At 34.1% G+C, this 15319-nt stretch overlaps 1 protein-coding gene across 1 annotated transcript in view; it reads right to left on the reverse strand.

Moving 5' to 3' along the window:
• Nucleotides 1-2977: 2977 nt before the first annotated feature.
• LOC149080642 (uncharacterized) overlaps nt 2978-15319 on the reverse strand; it is an 86143-nt gene continuing 73801 nt past the window's right edge. The window contains exon 8 of the mRNA XM_089238800.1: nt 2978-13386. Coding sequence (XP_089094926.1) covers nt 13268-13386 — 119 coding nt within the window. The 3' untranslated portion in view covers nt 2978-13267. The remainder of the gene's footprint in view (nt 13387-15319) is intronic.

Below are 15319 nucleotides of genomic sequence, written 5' to 3' on the forward strand. Positions count from 1 at the left end.
GGAAAATTTGTTTCGAAAGAACTTGAGCGCTTGTCTTTAAGCTAATTCTCATATGAACAAATTCAAAGGCAATAAATTTTCGTAATTAGAGCAATAAATGCTACAGATATTTATTCCCTAGTATTATACGAGGAAACGACGATTTTTCCAGCAGCAATTAGCATTATTCAAGAAAGTTATAAATGTATAGAGAAAAATCAAGTAGCAAATAAAAATTCGTCAAATTAAGCAGCTTTTTAATGCCTGATACATGTTTATTTTATTTTTTGTTCTTATTCGTTTGAAAGAGCTTCAGAAAGAATTGCGGACAGCTGAGATTGTCTTGTTAAAATTACGATAAATTATTTTCGCACAAGAATATATTTATATTTTAATGCGATGATATTTGAAACACCTTAAAAATGCAATAAAAATGCTTTTCCTAGCGGCTAACTCGCAAAAGCAGTTTCGATCATATGTACAATGTACTGCATATTTTTTGTTAATATCGCACCACAATTATTGGTAGTTAATGAAACTCAGTACAGTGCATGATCATTTCTTAGTTTTTATTCCAGATATCCTACAGAATCATGCTAAAACGCATCACATTTTACAATTGTTCAGCTGACAATCTTGCTTTTTTTGGTGTATTCAAACAGCTGATCATATAAATTTCAATACATAATTTGAAATTCAACTACAATGCAGAAAGTTTTTTTTGTTTGAATGGCGAATTGCTCTTTTTCTAAATGGAAGGATAAGACTGCTACGTTTCTTGCGTTTTGTTTGCGATCTTACATATGTTAGTTAAACCGCATTATGTATTAAAAAGTTACTTAAGACACAAGTTTATAAAACTGAATGAAAGAAAAAAACAACAGCAGATATACTCGAAAGACCAGAAAATGAATTTGATAGCATGAAGAGGATTGAATTTCAGGTACGAGTGAAATCCAGTTCACATGTAGGGTCACAGAAATGCCATAAAATGAGTGGGAAGATCGTGGATTTATCACGGGCTTCCGCTGTTCTAAATTTAAGTGTTAAACAACAACAAAAAACAACGAGATTCATCCAGGACCCCCCGAAATGAAACCTGTCAACTTCCACATGGGGCCCCCCGACTTGAGGGAGGCTTGTAGAACATCTTCCCTGTGAGGGCAACGAAAGCTTTCACTTGCGTTCATTTTACCAGCAAATAAAATCCAGCGGGCCCTCCCAACCAAGGACTCGGGACCCGATTCTTATATTTTTAGTGGAGGCCTCAGATGGATTTATCTTGGGCTTCAACTGTTCCAAATTTTACAATGTTAAACAACAAAAAACAATGAAATTCATCAAGGGCAGTCCCGCTGTATGAACCCTGTCAACTTCCCCCATGAAGGTATCCTCGTACGCCGGATGAGTGTTCTTAACACTAAGCTATGAACGGGAGGGACGATTTCTTCCCTGGAGGGGCCCGGGATGCAGGCATGCAGATACCAGGTATAATAGAGTAATTTAGCATCTCATGATCAGTCGCAATGAACCAATACGTCACTTGTAGGAAAGTGCTTAACGAAATTTCATGTGGCGAAGTTGAATGACGTTTTTTTTTTTCTTTGATCTATTTAATTACAGCCGAAATTCGATATCTGCTGTGGTGTAGTTGGTAACGAAGCTTGACGACAAAGGTTGTGCGTTCTAAACCTCTGTAGGTTATTTTTTTCCCTTTCTTCCATCTTGGTTTTTGATGATCTTTGATTTATTTTTCTTCACTGAAACTTTTTTAAAAACAGAAATGTACTTTCTCTCTAAATTGAGAGAAGGTGAAAACGATACTTTTTTTGAGTGCTTATCAGACAATCTTTTTGAGAGTTGTTTTGATATAAAAATAATTATTTTCTTTGAGAAACGAATTTCCTCTTTCTCCCCCCCCCCCTCAAACTCTTTCTTTTTTTCCAGCTACTATGCACGTGGTCAGCGCTGACAGTTGCATAACTTTAAATGTTAATAGAAACCGTAATTTACTGCGAATAATCCGAGGCTGCATAAAGTTCGGAGATACGAATTTCACCACTTTGAAAAAAACTTGTTCATTATATAATCAGCATGTGTAAATATCATTCAACAGCAGTGAAATTTTGAGAAATGGAAGAAATTTTTGGTTGTTTTTACAGAGAAAAATGTTGATTTTTCCACTGGAATTTGATTTTTTTTAGAAATCACTGATAATTCTTAATTTTTTTAAAATACAATATTTCTCTTTCGACATCTCTGTGAACCAAACTACAGAAAATAGGCAGTAGTATTTAATCTGCATCAAGAAATTCAGAGATTTTCTAACGTATAAAAAATTATTAAAGTCGATAATTTATTACTGTATTATTAAAAAAAAATTGTTTCATTCATTATCAAGATTTTTCAGTTTCACACTATCAAGTTTAGCGAGTTATTTGGTGGAACGCAGTTTTGCCAAAAGCTCCGGCTTTCGTCACTGCGTGCTAATCAATCACTGCGTGCTAATCCCGCTAGTAGAACTGAGAATAAAAGCTTTATAATTACGTGCCCGGGCTCGATTCCCGGTTGAGGCAGAGTTGAATTTTTCTTTAAAAAAATCAGTATCTTCACACAACATCCAATTTTCTTGCATATCTTGCATAAACAAGTGGAGAGTGACATCATGTCATATAACTGTAAGCTTCTATACGTGCGACGCAGTTTTTTTTGCTTCTTCACTTAACATTTCTCTTTTTTTTTTATCATCAAGGGTTACCGTAAAATGTATTATTTAATGTGGTATGGAATTCCTCCAGGGTATATATATAACCTGCATTTAAAAATTAATACTGAAATCTGGATCGAGATGTAAAAAACCTTCACTTATATATATATATATGCATATTAGTTTTGCATCGTTTCTGTGTTAGACTATAATTGATAAAGGTAAATAATTTTTAAATATAGGTTTGTGATCTGATATTGTGACCTGTAGTTGAAAAGATATATGTGAAACTTCAGTATATATATTGACTTTATTGATATCAAGCAACGTACATGCATTTATTTGAAACAAAAAGACTGCTCAATACCTATACATATACGCACATGCGAGCGACAACATTGCACAAAAGTATAACATCAAATATACATTCATACATCTTACTTGACAATTTAATTCGATTACAGACGCGTTTACACAATATCAAACATTCAAGTCAAAGGAAGTCACAATGAAGGAAAAAAAAATGAAAAATCAACACATTGTAACAAACATACATTCAAATTAAGGTAGCAGGATTGAAAACTGTGCGGCATAAAACTACACAAGAAGAAAAAGGAAAAAAAGAAGAAACTAATCTTCTTTCTTTCTCTTTTCCTTTACTTTCTGGATGGGATGAATTCAAAAATATGAAAAAACGATTATGTCTCTTGCTTTCTTTTCAACATCAAACTAATCCCTATTTTCAAATGAATAACGAGGCAAACAAGAACTTTTTTGTGAGCATTCGCATTAAAGTGATTCTGTTGTATTATTAACAAAAACACAATAAATTTAATTTACTGGTTAATTGAACGCTCGCATTCACTACATAGTGTATTATTTTTCCTTTTTTCATAAAAGAAAATTGTATATATGCATTTGACTAATGCTCATGTAAATTCATGTGCGAGCACGTTGAAGTACTTTCAGTCGAATCAAACACACGAAAAAAGTATGAAATAATAAAAAATTAAATATTTTGAGATTTAGAGTTTTTAGTATACACTCCACAGCAGTTGTTTATTGATATGAATGATGATGCAGCAATCATCGAGAGAAATTGTTTAATATTTCACAATAACGTGGGATACGTAGCGCACGTTACCTGTACTACGTATCGCGCGCAGGTTTAGATTATCTCTCATTGTTTATAGAGAGACAAGTTCTTTTAAAAAACCCTCAATTTAGAAGTTTTATTGAGAGAGCAGAATAAAATGAGCGTAAATAAAGAGATATAATGCATTGCAAGTGGTTTCCGGGATATTAGGCCATACGAAGGCTTTCCACCGCTGGCTGATGCGAAGATGAATTCAGAAAGAAAGAAAATTCAACTGTCCTTGCGGGGAACCGAACCCACGTCCTCTCACTTGCCAGATGAGCATCCCTAGACCACTAGACTACAAAGGCAACGAATATCTCAATCTTTCCTTGGAGCTCCTCTGCACTGAACGGGACCGTACAATGGACGGGCACATCCATAACTCATAACATAGCTCACAATACCGACATTGCCACCAGATAGCGACCTTTCCAATAATGATGTCACTCTTCCCTATCCCTACGAAGATTGCAAGCCTTCGTATGGATAGCGGAGAGTGATAACATAGGTTTCTACAACAAGCGACGTGCGTTTAACATCAGAAGGATACCTGCCACAGATGTAGGCGAAACGTCTGGAAGAAAAAAAACTTAGACCATGACCAATAGCCCGGAATCTGCTTGTAACTCATTGAACGCTGACCATGAAAGCCTCAGCTAATACTTCAAGACATATGTTATAAATCTTTTTAAATATTTTTTGCGTAGGAAATTTATATGTTGCATTTTTATATAAAGTATTTATAATATAATAATATTTTAATTTATCATATTCAATTTGATAATTGCTCTCTTTACAAAATGCAAAGTATAATTTTTGAATTTGCCTAGACATATTTTGATTTTTCGACAAATGTTGATGAGCAAAGTTTAACAAACAATTTTGTATTCCATTCATGCTAGAAACTTGTATTGTTTTTCCATGCACATAGAAGGTATATACTTTGTTCTTTACACATTGCTTATTCATTATAGTTTTCAAATGAGCATAATTACTCAAATTTTCTTCACTCGTAACACGTATAGTTTCAGATAATGTGGACTTTTGTGATTAAACCCTAGAAATCCGTTGATATTTCTCTTGAATTTGTATGTTATCTTAGACTAGTCCATTAACTCGAATCTAAGCTGCTTACAATTATGACGATTTACCTGTATCATGAACATGCGAGAAGCAAACAACAAACATTTAGTCGATGTTATATTAATAAATTCGATGGTTCTGAACCTGAAGTCTCATATTGGTGGTATGAGAATAGAACATCCACACACACTGACGATAACATGAATTTGAATATTTAGCAAAACACGTCGGAAAAACACTCACGATCACAGAAAAGTCATAAACTATAATAATTTCTTTTCCAATAACGTTACATTTTACATCATGTGACACGGGAGTTTCCAAGGATTTATATTCATAATATACCCGTGAATAACTGGAATAAAGGTCAACTGACATTAGCAATTGCAAGTAAAGTATAAAGATTGTTGATTATATAGTATGTCATCAGTTATCGCTATACAATTCAGATTTATTGATTCACAAGACAATTTTTATGCAGGGTGATTGTAAATTCACAGGATAAACTTTAAGGGATGATATAAGGCAACTAAACAATCATTTTTGATCATAAAATGTGCGGTCGAATCGCAATAACAAAGACGGCAACGGGTGTTTTTAGAGAGTACGCAACATCACTTCACCAAAAACAAATACACTGCTTGACAAATGCCAAGGAACCGTGTTATTTTTCGTTATACCTAACTATAGACATCCTTCAAAGAAAGGAAGTCGGCACATTTTCGATAGATATCCTGAAGTATCTCTGTCATGAAAAATGAAACAGATATCACCATATGATAAAAAAAGACAATCAAAAGAAAACTAGATGCTCCTTACAGCAATTGTAAACAGTTACGAAAAGTTTTTGCTCTCCTGGAAATAAAGACACGAGTTCGTCAGTATGAAGTGTGACCTCCTCGGACACTGATGCACACTTGGCATGTGTTGTGCATGCTGTCCAATAAATTATTGAGAATAGCTTAAGGGATTTTGTACCATTCGTCCATCAAGATGGTTTTAAGCTCTTGTATGGTTTGAGGATTGTTCTGATTTGAGCAATACGTACCGAGTGCATCCCATGCGTGCTCAATAAAATTTAGGTCCACCGAATATGCAGGCCATGGCATGAGCTCAATATCTTCACTTTAGTGTGTCGGACACTTCATCTGTCTTATGCGACCGGACATTGTCATCCATAAATAGAAGGTTTGGACAAACTGCACCACGGAAAAGACAGACATGACCCAGGAGAATGTAGGTGCAATACCGCGATGATTTTACGGTACTTCCATTTAAGATAGGAAGCGGAGTGCTGCCATTTTGCATCACACCCACCCACACATTACTCCTCGGCCATAGCGATCAATTTTCTAGGCATTCCGCTGATGGAAACGAGTTCCATGTTCTTTCCACAGTAGCTGGTGCTCAGAATAACTGTTAATGCCGAAGGGAGATTTGTCAGAGAACATGACTCTAGACCACTGTTGCTGATCCCAACGAATACGCCCATTTGGGCCTCCTCACACAGGGATATTAGAATCGAACTCGAGTAGTCTCAACTTTACACATCAATTGATTTGAACGAGGGGAGTTGCCCACTTCCTCTAACACTGCGGCTACTTTAAAAAACCCAGAAAAATGAGTAGAAATGTCACAGTGTTTAGTCACCTCCCTATGCATTATGAATCATGATCGGAAAATTTTTTCAGCGATTCTAGCAGCAATGAAGTTGATGGTATTTTATTATAATTACAAATAATTATCATCCTACACTATTATTTTCGCGAAAAATGATAAATAGAGAAAAGAAAATTCTGGGTACATCCATACATTGAAAATAACATTCTTCGTACACTATTCGTTACTGCCAACAGGAATCGGATTCTTTGCATTCTTCGGAATTGGAAAAGAGACTTACCTGGAATTAATAAATCAGCTGATCACCCGTGAGTCCTTATGAGTGACTGCTAATAATCCTTAAGGCAACTCAAATTCATGTTGTAAATATCCATTATTTGGAGGGAGTGTAGCTCTATAAGATGAAGTTTTATTTCCTTAAGAGCTGACTGCTGCTACCGATACCGAGAGAAAAAAATATAACTGTGTATCTCTTGGAGGGGTACAGTGTTTTCCCATATACTCCCACAAGCACGTGTGTGTGTGCATGATCTATATTTACTACCCGCATTCGATTCGAGAGGGATCTGGTGTTAGGGTTGCATCAGAGAACATTTGTGTAGAAAATACAAGTACCGTGTTTATTTTGTTACAAAATTCAGCTTCGGGTCTTCCCCCGTACAACGTTGACCAACGGAAATGTGAAGAAATATTTCAGGAGTCGCGATACTTTTGTTGCGTTCGACTAACACGCAATGTCGCGTAGGATATTTCTTCGCCAATATGCCAGTATCTCCGTGCGAGGAGCTCCATAGAAATATACGTGCTCGATCCTCTGGGTACCGAGTCTCCTATCAGTAGTAAGACTTCAGTATCCATGTGTGAGGAGGCCCTTACACCAACGTAATCTTTCTCAAAGATGATGTGCTCGAAGCGGAATGCATTGTACAGGCTTCCGTGCAAATAAGCCAACATTGTTCAATCGCCGAGAAATGGTTCTCGCACTTATGCGAGTGTCAGTAGCGTTAGCAATGTCTACGACTATCTCACCAGAAGTGGCATTTCTCTTTCTTTTCACCACTAGGCTGACATATGATGTATCCTGTTGAGGTGTAGTGATCCTCCCAAGGCCTCTAGCATACTTTCGAATAGCACTTCTAGTTTCAGTTTTCTTCTTCGAACCATACAGAAACTCAAAATCGCCTTGAAAGACAAATGGGACAAAATGCCTCAAGCTCTCCTAAACAGTTTAGTGGACAGGGAGCACATTAGATGTGAAATATGCATCAGTGTCCGAGGAGGTCACACATCATGGTGACATGTATGAAACTCATGTATGTTTTTATTTCCAGCAGAACGAGCACTAACTGTTTACAATTGCTGCAAAGAGCATCTTTTTTTTCTTTTTCTTATATATGTGGCGATATCCATTCCATTATTTCATAATAAAGATACTTCAAGATGTCTATTAAACATGCGCCGAGTTTCATTTCTTTAAAGGATATCTATCGTTAGGTATGACGAAAAATTACACTGTTTCTTAGCATTTGTGAAGCAGTATAAAATATTTTTCTGATGGATTTATTGCGATATGTGCTATTAATCATTCGAGGGTGCATATGCAACTTCGTATTGGATTGCAGTTTGTTTTTTATTGGTGCAAGGACCATCAAGGTTATGTTGCACTAAACAATGATCAGGCAGTATAATGACGTGTGGTAGAATTTGCGTTACACAGGTTGCACCACATTACAATATTTTGTACCCTCGAATGGTTGATTGCAATCATTGCAGCAAATCCGTCAGAAAAATATGTTATTTGCTTTTGGTGCGGTGCTGTTGTGCACTCTCTAAAAACACCCTCTACCGCCTTTGCTATTGTGGTTCGACCACACATTCTATGACCAAAAATGCTTGTTTAGGAGTCTTACATCACCTCTTAAAGTTTGTCCCATGAATTTAGAATCGCCCTGTATTTTACGTATTATATGAATACATCATGTATCATTACCGTATTGGAAAGCTTCATAAAACAATTTTTTATTATATTATCTGTTATTCTGATGTTATGACTGAAGAGATTTGTCAGGTTCGGGTACCGTAATAATTCTATAATCGAACGTAAAAACTACAACATGTATTTTACAAAAATACGTAGGACGGCTAGTAGAAGTAAAATAATAAAAATAACAAATAATCAAATGATCTCGCGCTTCATTTGGCTAAAATTCCTGGTTTGACGGGTTGATTCGAATCCCTGTTAAGTAGACAGAAATAACCAAACTGAAAATAATATTTTTTGAATATGTTCCTGAAACTGAAATGCCAATTCAAAAAATATCACTCAGAATGAACTGTATATGAAATTATCATATTTACAGAATAATTTGTGACCACATGAATCGAATTAGCACGCGCGCGTACAGATTTTTTTATTTTTTACGTAGTTACGCTCTCATGTAATCATAAATTTTACGTTTGATTTTAAATTAAAATAAAATATAAAAACAATTAACAAAAGAGGGAAATATATATATTCAGCTGTGATAGCTGCATCTCCATAAAATAATAATTGAGGGCAATATTATACAAAGCGGAATTTTTATATTTCCCCTAATACGAACCCCATTCAAAAAAAATGTCAATCAGTAAAATATGCGCGTTTCTTCATTTAACTGAAAAAAATGTATACCCTGTGACTTTGAGAAAAATACTCGCACAGATATCAGTGATTAAAACTTGATTTTTTCCATTTATTACGAAGCTAAATAATAGTCTTAAAAATTTTCCAAGACTTGGGGGGGAAAGAAGGTGGAAAGAGTCAAAAATGAGAGATGAATTTCAATCGCTGATGTTTACTCAAATGTCTCTCGGGGTGAATTCTTTTCATTTCAGCACAAGCGAAGCACAAATTTGACTAATTTACATTTTATGATTGTGTGGAGCAAAAATTTAAATTTTTACATTCTCCTAATTGTTATCAACTCAGTTTAATCAAAAATCAAAATGCGATACTCTGAATAAAATGTAGCACATCTGGGCTATACATACCAAGTAGTAAATTAAAGTATTTCAAGGAATTACATTTCGCACTAACAATCGAAATTTCTCTATTTCCTATCAATAACAGTGTCTGTTTTAAAAAGTTTAACTGTACTGAAGATTGTATGAATTTGGGAAGAATTTCGTCTGACGACGAATGTGTGATAGTTAATTCCATAGATATATTCGAAGAACTGTTTTTTGAAGCTTTCGATATTAATATTTTTGTTTCACATTTTACTGTGCGAAACGTAATTTTTTTTTATTTATACTTCACATTTCAAGTAAATTTATCACGAAGTAAAGAATGATCACAACAAAACACTTATAAACGATGGACAAAACATACAGTCATCCACGATGAAATTATACATTTTATTCGTTGGGCGTGAACCTGTTAGTCTGAGTATTTGTAAAAACTTCGTCAGCACCTGTGTAAGAGCTTAGAACAAGTTCTTCATGAACATTAATAACCCGAAGAGACATTTCGACATACTTGCACATGCATTACAAGAAACATGACCTTAGATTGATACTCATATACATTTAAAAAATTCAATTTACGAAGGCAAACCAACCAAGATTTCTTCAGCACGAATCGTGAAAAAGCTGCATGCTTGTTCAATACTAACATTACTATAAATGCTAGAAAAGTTGAATCAACCCTGTTTATCACTAATGGATAAGCAGAGTTTATTTAACACACTGTTAGCATCAGTTGAAAATCAGCTGTGAAACTGTATTTACTAAGCACGAAAACTGTTCACAAAAACTCGTTGCACACACAAAGATTATAGTCATCAGGATTCTACATAGATTTTACACATTCGAATATGACTTCGGATATCTGAACTGTTCAAATTGAAAAGATGAGAGCACACAAGGAACAAACACGTTTTGTTTCACAGATGAAGCTCCTTAATGGACACAAAATCATTACATTCAATAAACACGATAACACAGAGTTATACCATCAGAGTCTTAGCGCTGCTAAATCTAAAGGCAAAAACACAAAACTTCACGTATGGCGTGCAAAGGATACATTCTCGAAGAAAAAAGAATTCATAAAAAATCTCTGTTGATCCCACAAAATATCACTTCCATTAAGCATAGTTTTTTTATGCAGTTAGCTCGACTATGTATGCCTTGTTATCAGAGAAGTTTCCCACCAAAAAGAGTTCATGCTTGTCCATACACAAAATGCTAACAGACATTGATACAAGGCTCTACTTCACAGTTACAAAAGATGTATGATTCATCTTAATGATTCAGCATCAGGCAAGCTCGTTTGTCTCTCGTAGAAAACTTGGTTTGTAAATAAGATCTCACGAGTCTCCTGCCTCGTGTTTTTTCGAATCATATTGGAAACCACGTGAAGAATTTCCAGATTAAATCCCGATAAATATCATGCGAGATTAACGTTATACAGCATATTACCTTGAATCACTTAACTAATCTTCAAAACACTATCAGCAAAACATATCCATAAATTTAAGCAAATAGGGTACGAGTGGATTTTGCAGAAACAAAAAATAGCCTAAATGAACGTAAATTAAAAACATCAATGAATTTAATGAATTTGTTCTTTTTATTTGCATAGCCCTCGATTTAGAAAAATTAACTTCATTATTCCTAATGATGTACGTTTCTTGGGGAAGCAAATGAATGAACATTAATTGGCAAGACCTCAAAAGCATCCAAATGGCTCAATGAGATTATTTGACGAACATATCAAGTTTCAGGGATGGAAACGTATTTACGTTTTCATTCGTTTTATTCATTCTCATAAATGTTAAATTCACATGTTTCTTCGCACTTTTATGTGACATTTAAGCTGTCGTAAATCCCAAAATCCTTGTACTACAATCACTTTTCGGCTTATAAATCGAAGACGATGTGATCTCTCATCATACTTTATTCTATATATTTCTTCTTCCTTATTCTGTGATTACAATCCCAACATGTGTTTTCATTCATCATGTTTAATGCGTATGAATTATTGATGAAATGCAATTCTTCAAGTTGTTTTCGTTTATTATGAAAATAAATTGTTTTCAATCTGACATTTCTTGCCTAATGAGGTGAGTAAAATTAGCAAGCTACCATTAGTTAAATGAACTAAAAATGCGTTTGATAGAATATTAACTTTTCACTGGATAGGCTGATATTTCTCCACTTTACAGAGGATAGGCTTAGATCGGTAATCGGAAGATCTTTTTATTTAAAAAGTGTATTCAATGCTCTCTAAATCTGCGGAATATGTTTTTGGGAATGATGCAAAGTAAATATGGCAAACTTGTAGAGCTACAATTTTATAAAGAAATATTGATCTCATGTAAGATTATGTTAAAAAAATGTGAGGAATCACTTTTAAGCACTGCGATAAAAGCTCGTTTAATTCTCTGCGAGACTCTTCTAGTCGAGTTATAAATTTTTAAAAACAATGCACGAAGAACTAAAACAGCGAAAAGGTTTAGTAAACCGTATTTCGCCACCATGTACAACGATTTAGGTTAATAGACACCGATCGCATCGAATTTACATCTATTTGTTTAATACCAGCAACATATTTTAGTTCCAAGAGCTGCTCTTTGTAAACCTCAAATTCTTGAGAACAGAGCACAGTGCATATATGTAACTGTAAGAGATTGTTAATTTTTAATTATTAACAGCAGTTACACTGATTTAAAGTAGCAGTATCCTAAGTATGAAACTGTAAGAGATTCAGAATAAAAAGTTGCGTCTAGCGGTTTTTTTAGCTATGAAGTTCTATCGGAATGAATTGCGTTCGTTAACTAATGGGTATTATGGAATTACAATATAAAAAGTGCACAATGTTGTAGATTGAAGGTAATGCAGAATGTTTGAGAGTCGAATGTACATTTTATCATTTGAGAGTTGAGGAAGAATGAAATTTTCCGTTTACAAGTTTCAGATGAATATTATATTTTGAAAATGTTTCGTCTTTCGTGATTTTTCCTTAGAAAAAATAATGAACAAATTTTTTTACGAGTTGCAACATCAATTCATTCTGATCCACAAGGAAAATATCGGTTTGACTGATTATTTTTTAATATAGAGGGATAGACCTCTGTTTAAATGTTTGTCACAAATATTTTTTAATCCTATATATAATATCACTCACTTCTTCACTAAGTTTGCGATACAAAATACAATTACTTGAGATAGTTGAAATGCCATGTTGAATGAATGCAATACGTTAATTTTTTAGAATCAAACTGATATTTTTAACCACTTTTCTTAAAACGTCTGTTCTTAAAGTAATAATAGCATGTTTATGAAATACGTAGAAGTAGCATATCTCATGTAATTTTGTACAACAAACTTAATCCATTATTTAACAATTTTTGAATAACAATACATATTAAGGTTTATCTGAAGTAAAGATGCGATTATTTCGACTTGGTAAGTGTAGAAAATTCAACGCATGAACTGGCCGGAAATATTTGCCTTAAAGCTGTTTTTTTTGGTATAAAATAGAAATGAAATGATAGCTAAATATGTGTGATGAATGGTAGATGAGAAAAACTTGATCCCGTCAGCAAAAATTTTAACAACTACCGAAGTTTAGCTTCTTGAATGTTTGAAAAATTACTGCTCCACATAAAAAAAAACAAACTTTGATTTTCTTCATTCACACAAAACGAAAAGAATTTTTTTATATCTTCTTCAAAATATTTGCTGTGTCATCTTTGGTCTTAATGGCTAGGTGGCAAGGTATATGGTTTGCTTCTGTAGGGCCTACGTGGAACTGACCCTACTGATAGTACTTTCAGACGACGTCTCATGTAGTTGGGTGGTGGCTTCCAGTTTTCCCCTAAAAACCAGAGGAATTACATTTACATTCAGCATGATATCACTACAAAGACAGGAGTGGTAAATAAAAATTCTTTTCGATGCAAAAAATCGAACTGATATTAGAAAATGTTTTGGATGGTAAATTTTTAGCGCGTTGGCAAGAAAGAATCACATATATTCCAATTTTTCTATCATTTCAAATATTTCAAGAATGAAAAATGTAAATTACTGTAGGTTTAATTCGATGACATGATTCGGGAGAAAATGAATAATAATTATCTCCTCTTGATACATAATTGTGTCAATGTTCTTAGGAGCGTAGGGATTTAACATTATCTTCCATACTTATAAAATAGGCTGTATAGGCTGATTGTATTTGAGCATCACAATTGACTTGATTAACGCAATAAGCTTTTTGATTGTTATCGATCATAGTTACAAATTGCCATGATGAAGTCTAACAAATACAGTTTAAAATTTTCATGGCATCTCATTTATGCTATGTGTGTGAGTATGCATGAAACAATATTTAAAACCGTATTTAGAAGAACAAACAGAAAAGTGAGGGCTTCATTTTTTGAAAATTAAGAAACGAAATATAAGAGCATCTCAAAGGAGTGGCAAGAGCTTGAAGTCCGTCTCTGCTAAGAAGGCTCTGGGGGCAACCACCTGCTTATAAATACGCTCTTGAATGAAAATTCATCTAAAAAAATTTAAAGTTCTGCCACGATCTCATGTAGGTTAAAATAAATTTCGAAGTCATCAAAATATTTCTTGTAAAAAAGAAAAGTAAATTTGGCAAGACAGAATGGGTTTATAAAAATGGGAAATGAAAATCTTCGCTGCAACATGTACTATTCGGTATGAAAATGTGAGGATGGATAATCAATAGAAAAAATCCGAAACCACTAGTTATTTTGAATGTCAATTCATATCCCTTTAAGACGGAAAATTTTGAAAACATGAATGTTTGTTAAGTATTTCACCCGCACGATGGATCGAGCTCGGTCTTAAAGGGATAAAATAATTAGTTTGATCAAACGTTTCTGATTGTGTGTGTGTGAATCGTTGTTATTATTTTACTGTTTCCACCAGTCACCTTCGTCAAGCTACCACTTTTACATTATTCATTAAAATATTTTACGTGTAACAGTTTAGATGATATTTTGAAATTACTCAGAAAACATTAAACTCTTTTATTAATCAACACATGATCTAATACAAACGGCTGCGTAAAAAAACGATACGCAACTTCCTTAAAAAATTTGATTTGATAGCGAAGGAGAGAAAATTAGCAATTAATTTTTTTTGGCAAAAAAAAGTGTTGATTTTGGGAAAACAATTTTTCAAATAGATTTCTCTTTCTCTCTCTCTCATTTGACTAACACTTTAAAAATTTGATGATAAATTTGCCAATATAGCAGACGAAGGTACCGTGTAATAACAAGGTTATTACATGACTGTACAAGAAAAAGAGCGCCAATCGTGGAAGATGATGATCGAACTAGGCTTCCTATGAGATTGAATGCTTCAAGTTATTTTCAAAAAAATGCTGGGGGAAAAATTTACTTTCGTTGTGAGTTTTTGGCGCGTAACTGACCGTTACAAAACTGACACGTCACAAAAATTCGAAACGTTATAACGTTATAACTCCTTAAATATTCATCCGATCCTAAAATGTAAAACACTTTTTATATTAGTTTTTAATGACGTGTGTAGATTGGTAGTAAGATGCTTGTCTACCACCGTGAAAAGATTGTTGTCACGGTCCCACATTCAAACCCGAGGGAGGATATGGATAAAATATTTTCCCTAACGAGCTTGAGGTGACCGCCGATAGACAGCTCCTTCATTTCCAACTCATCTCATTAATGACAGTAAATTGCTATATAGCCAGAGTTGGTGTACTAGTAGTATCTATCCTGTATATATGATACTACGTCACCGAACTC

Source organism: Pholcus phalangioides, unplaced genomic scaffold (genome assembly GCF_987345545.1).
Source record: "Pholcus phalangioides strain wild (caught in Gottingen) unplaced genomic scaffold, Ppha-v1.0 ptg000011l_1, whole genome shotgun sequence".
Classification (NCBI taxonomy): domain Eukaryota; kingdom Metazoa; phylum Arthropoda; class Arachnida; order Araneae; family Pholcidae; genus Pholcus; species Pholcus phalangioides.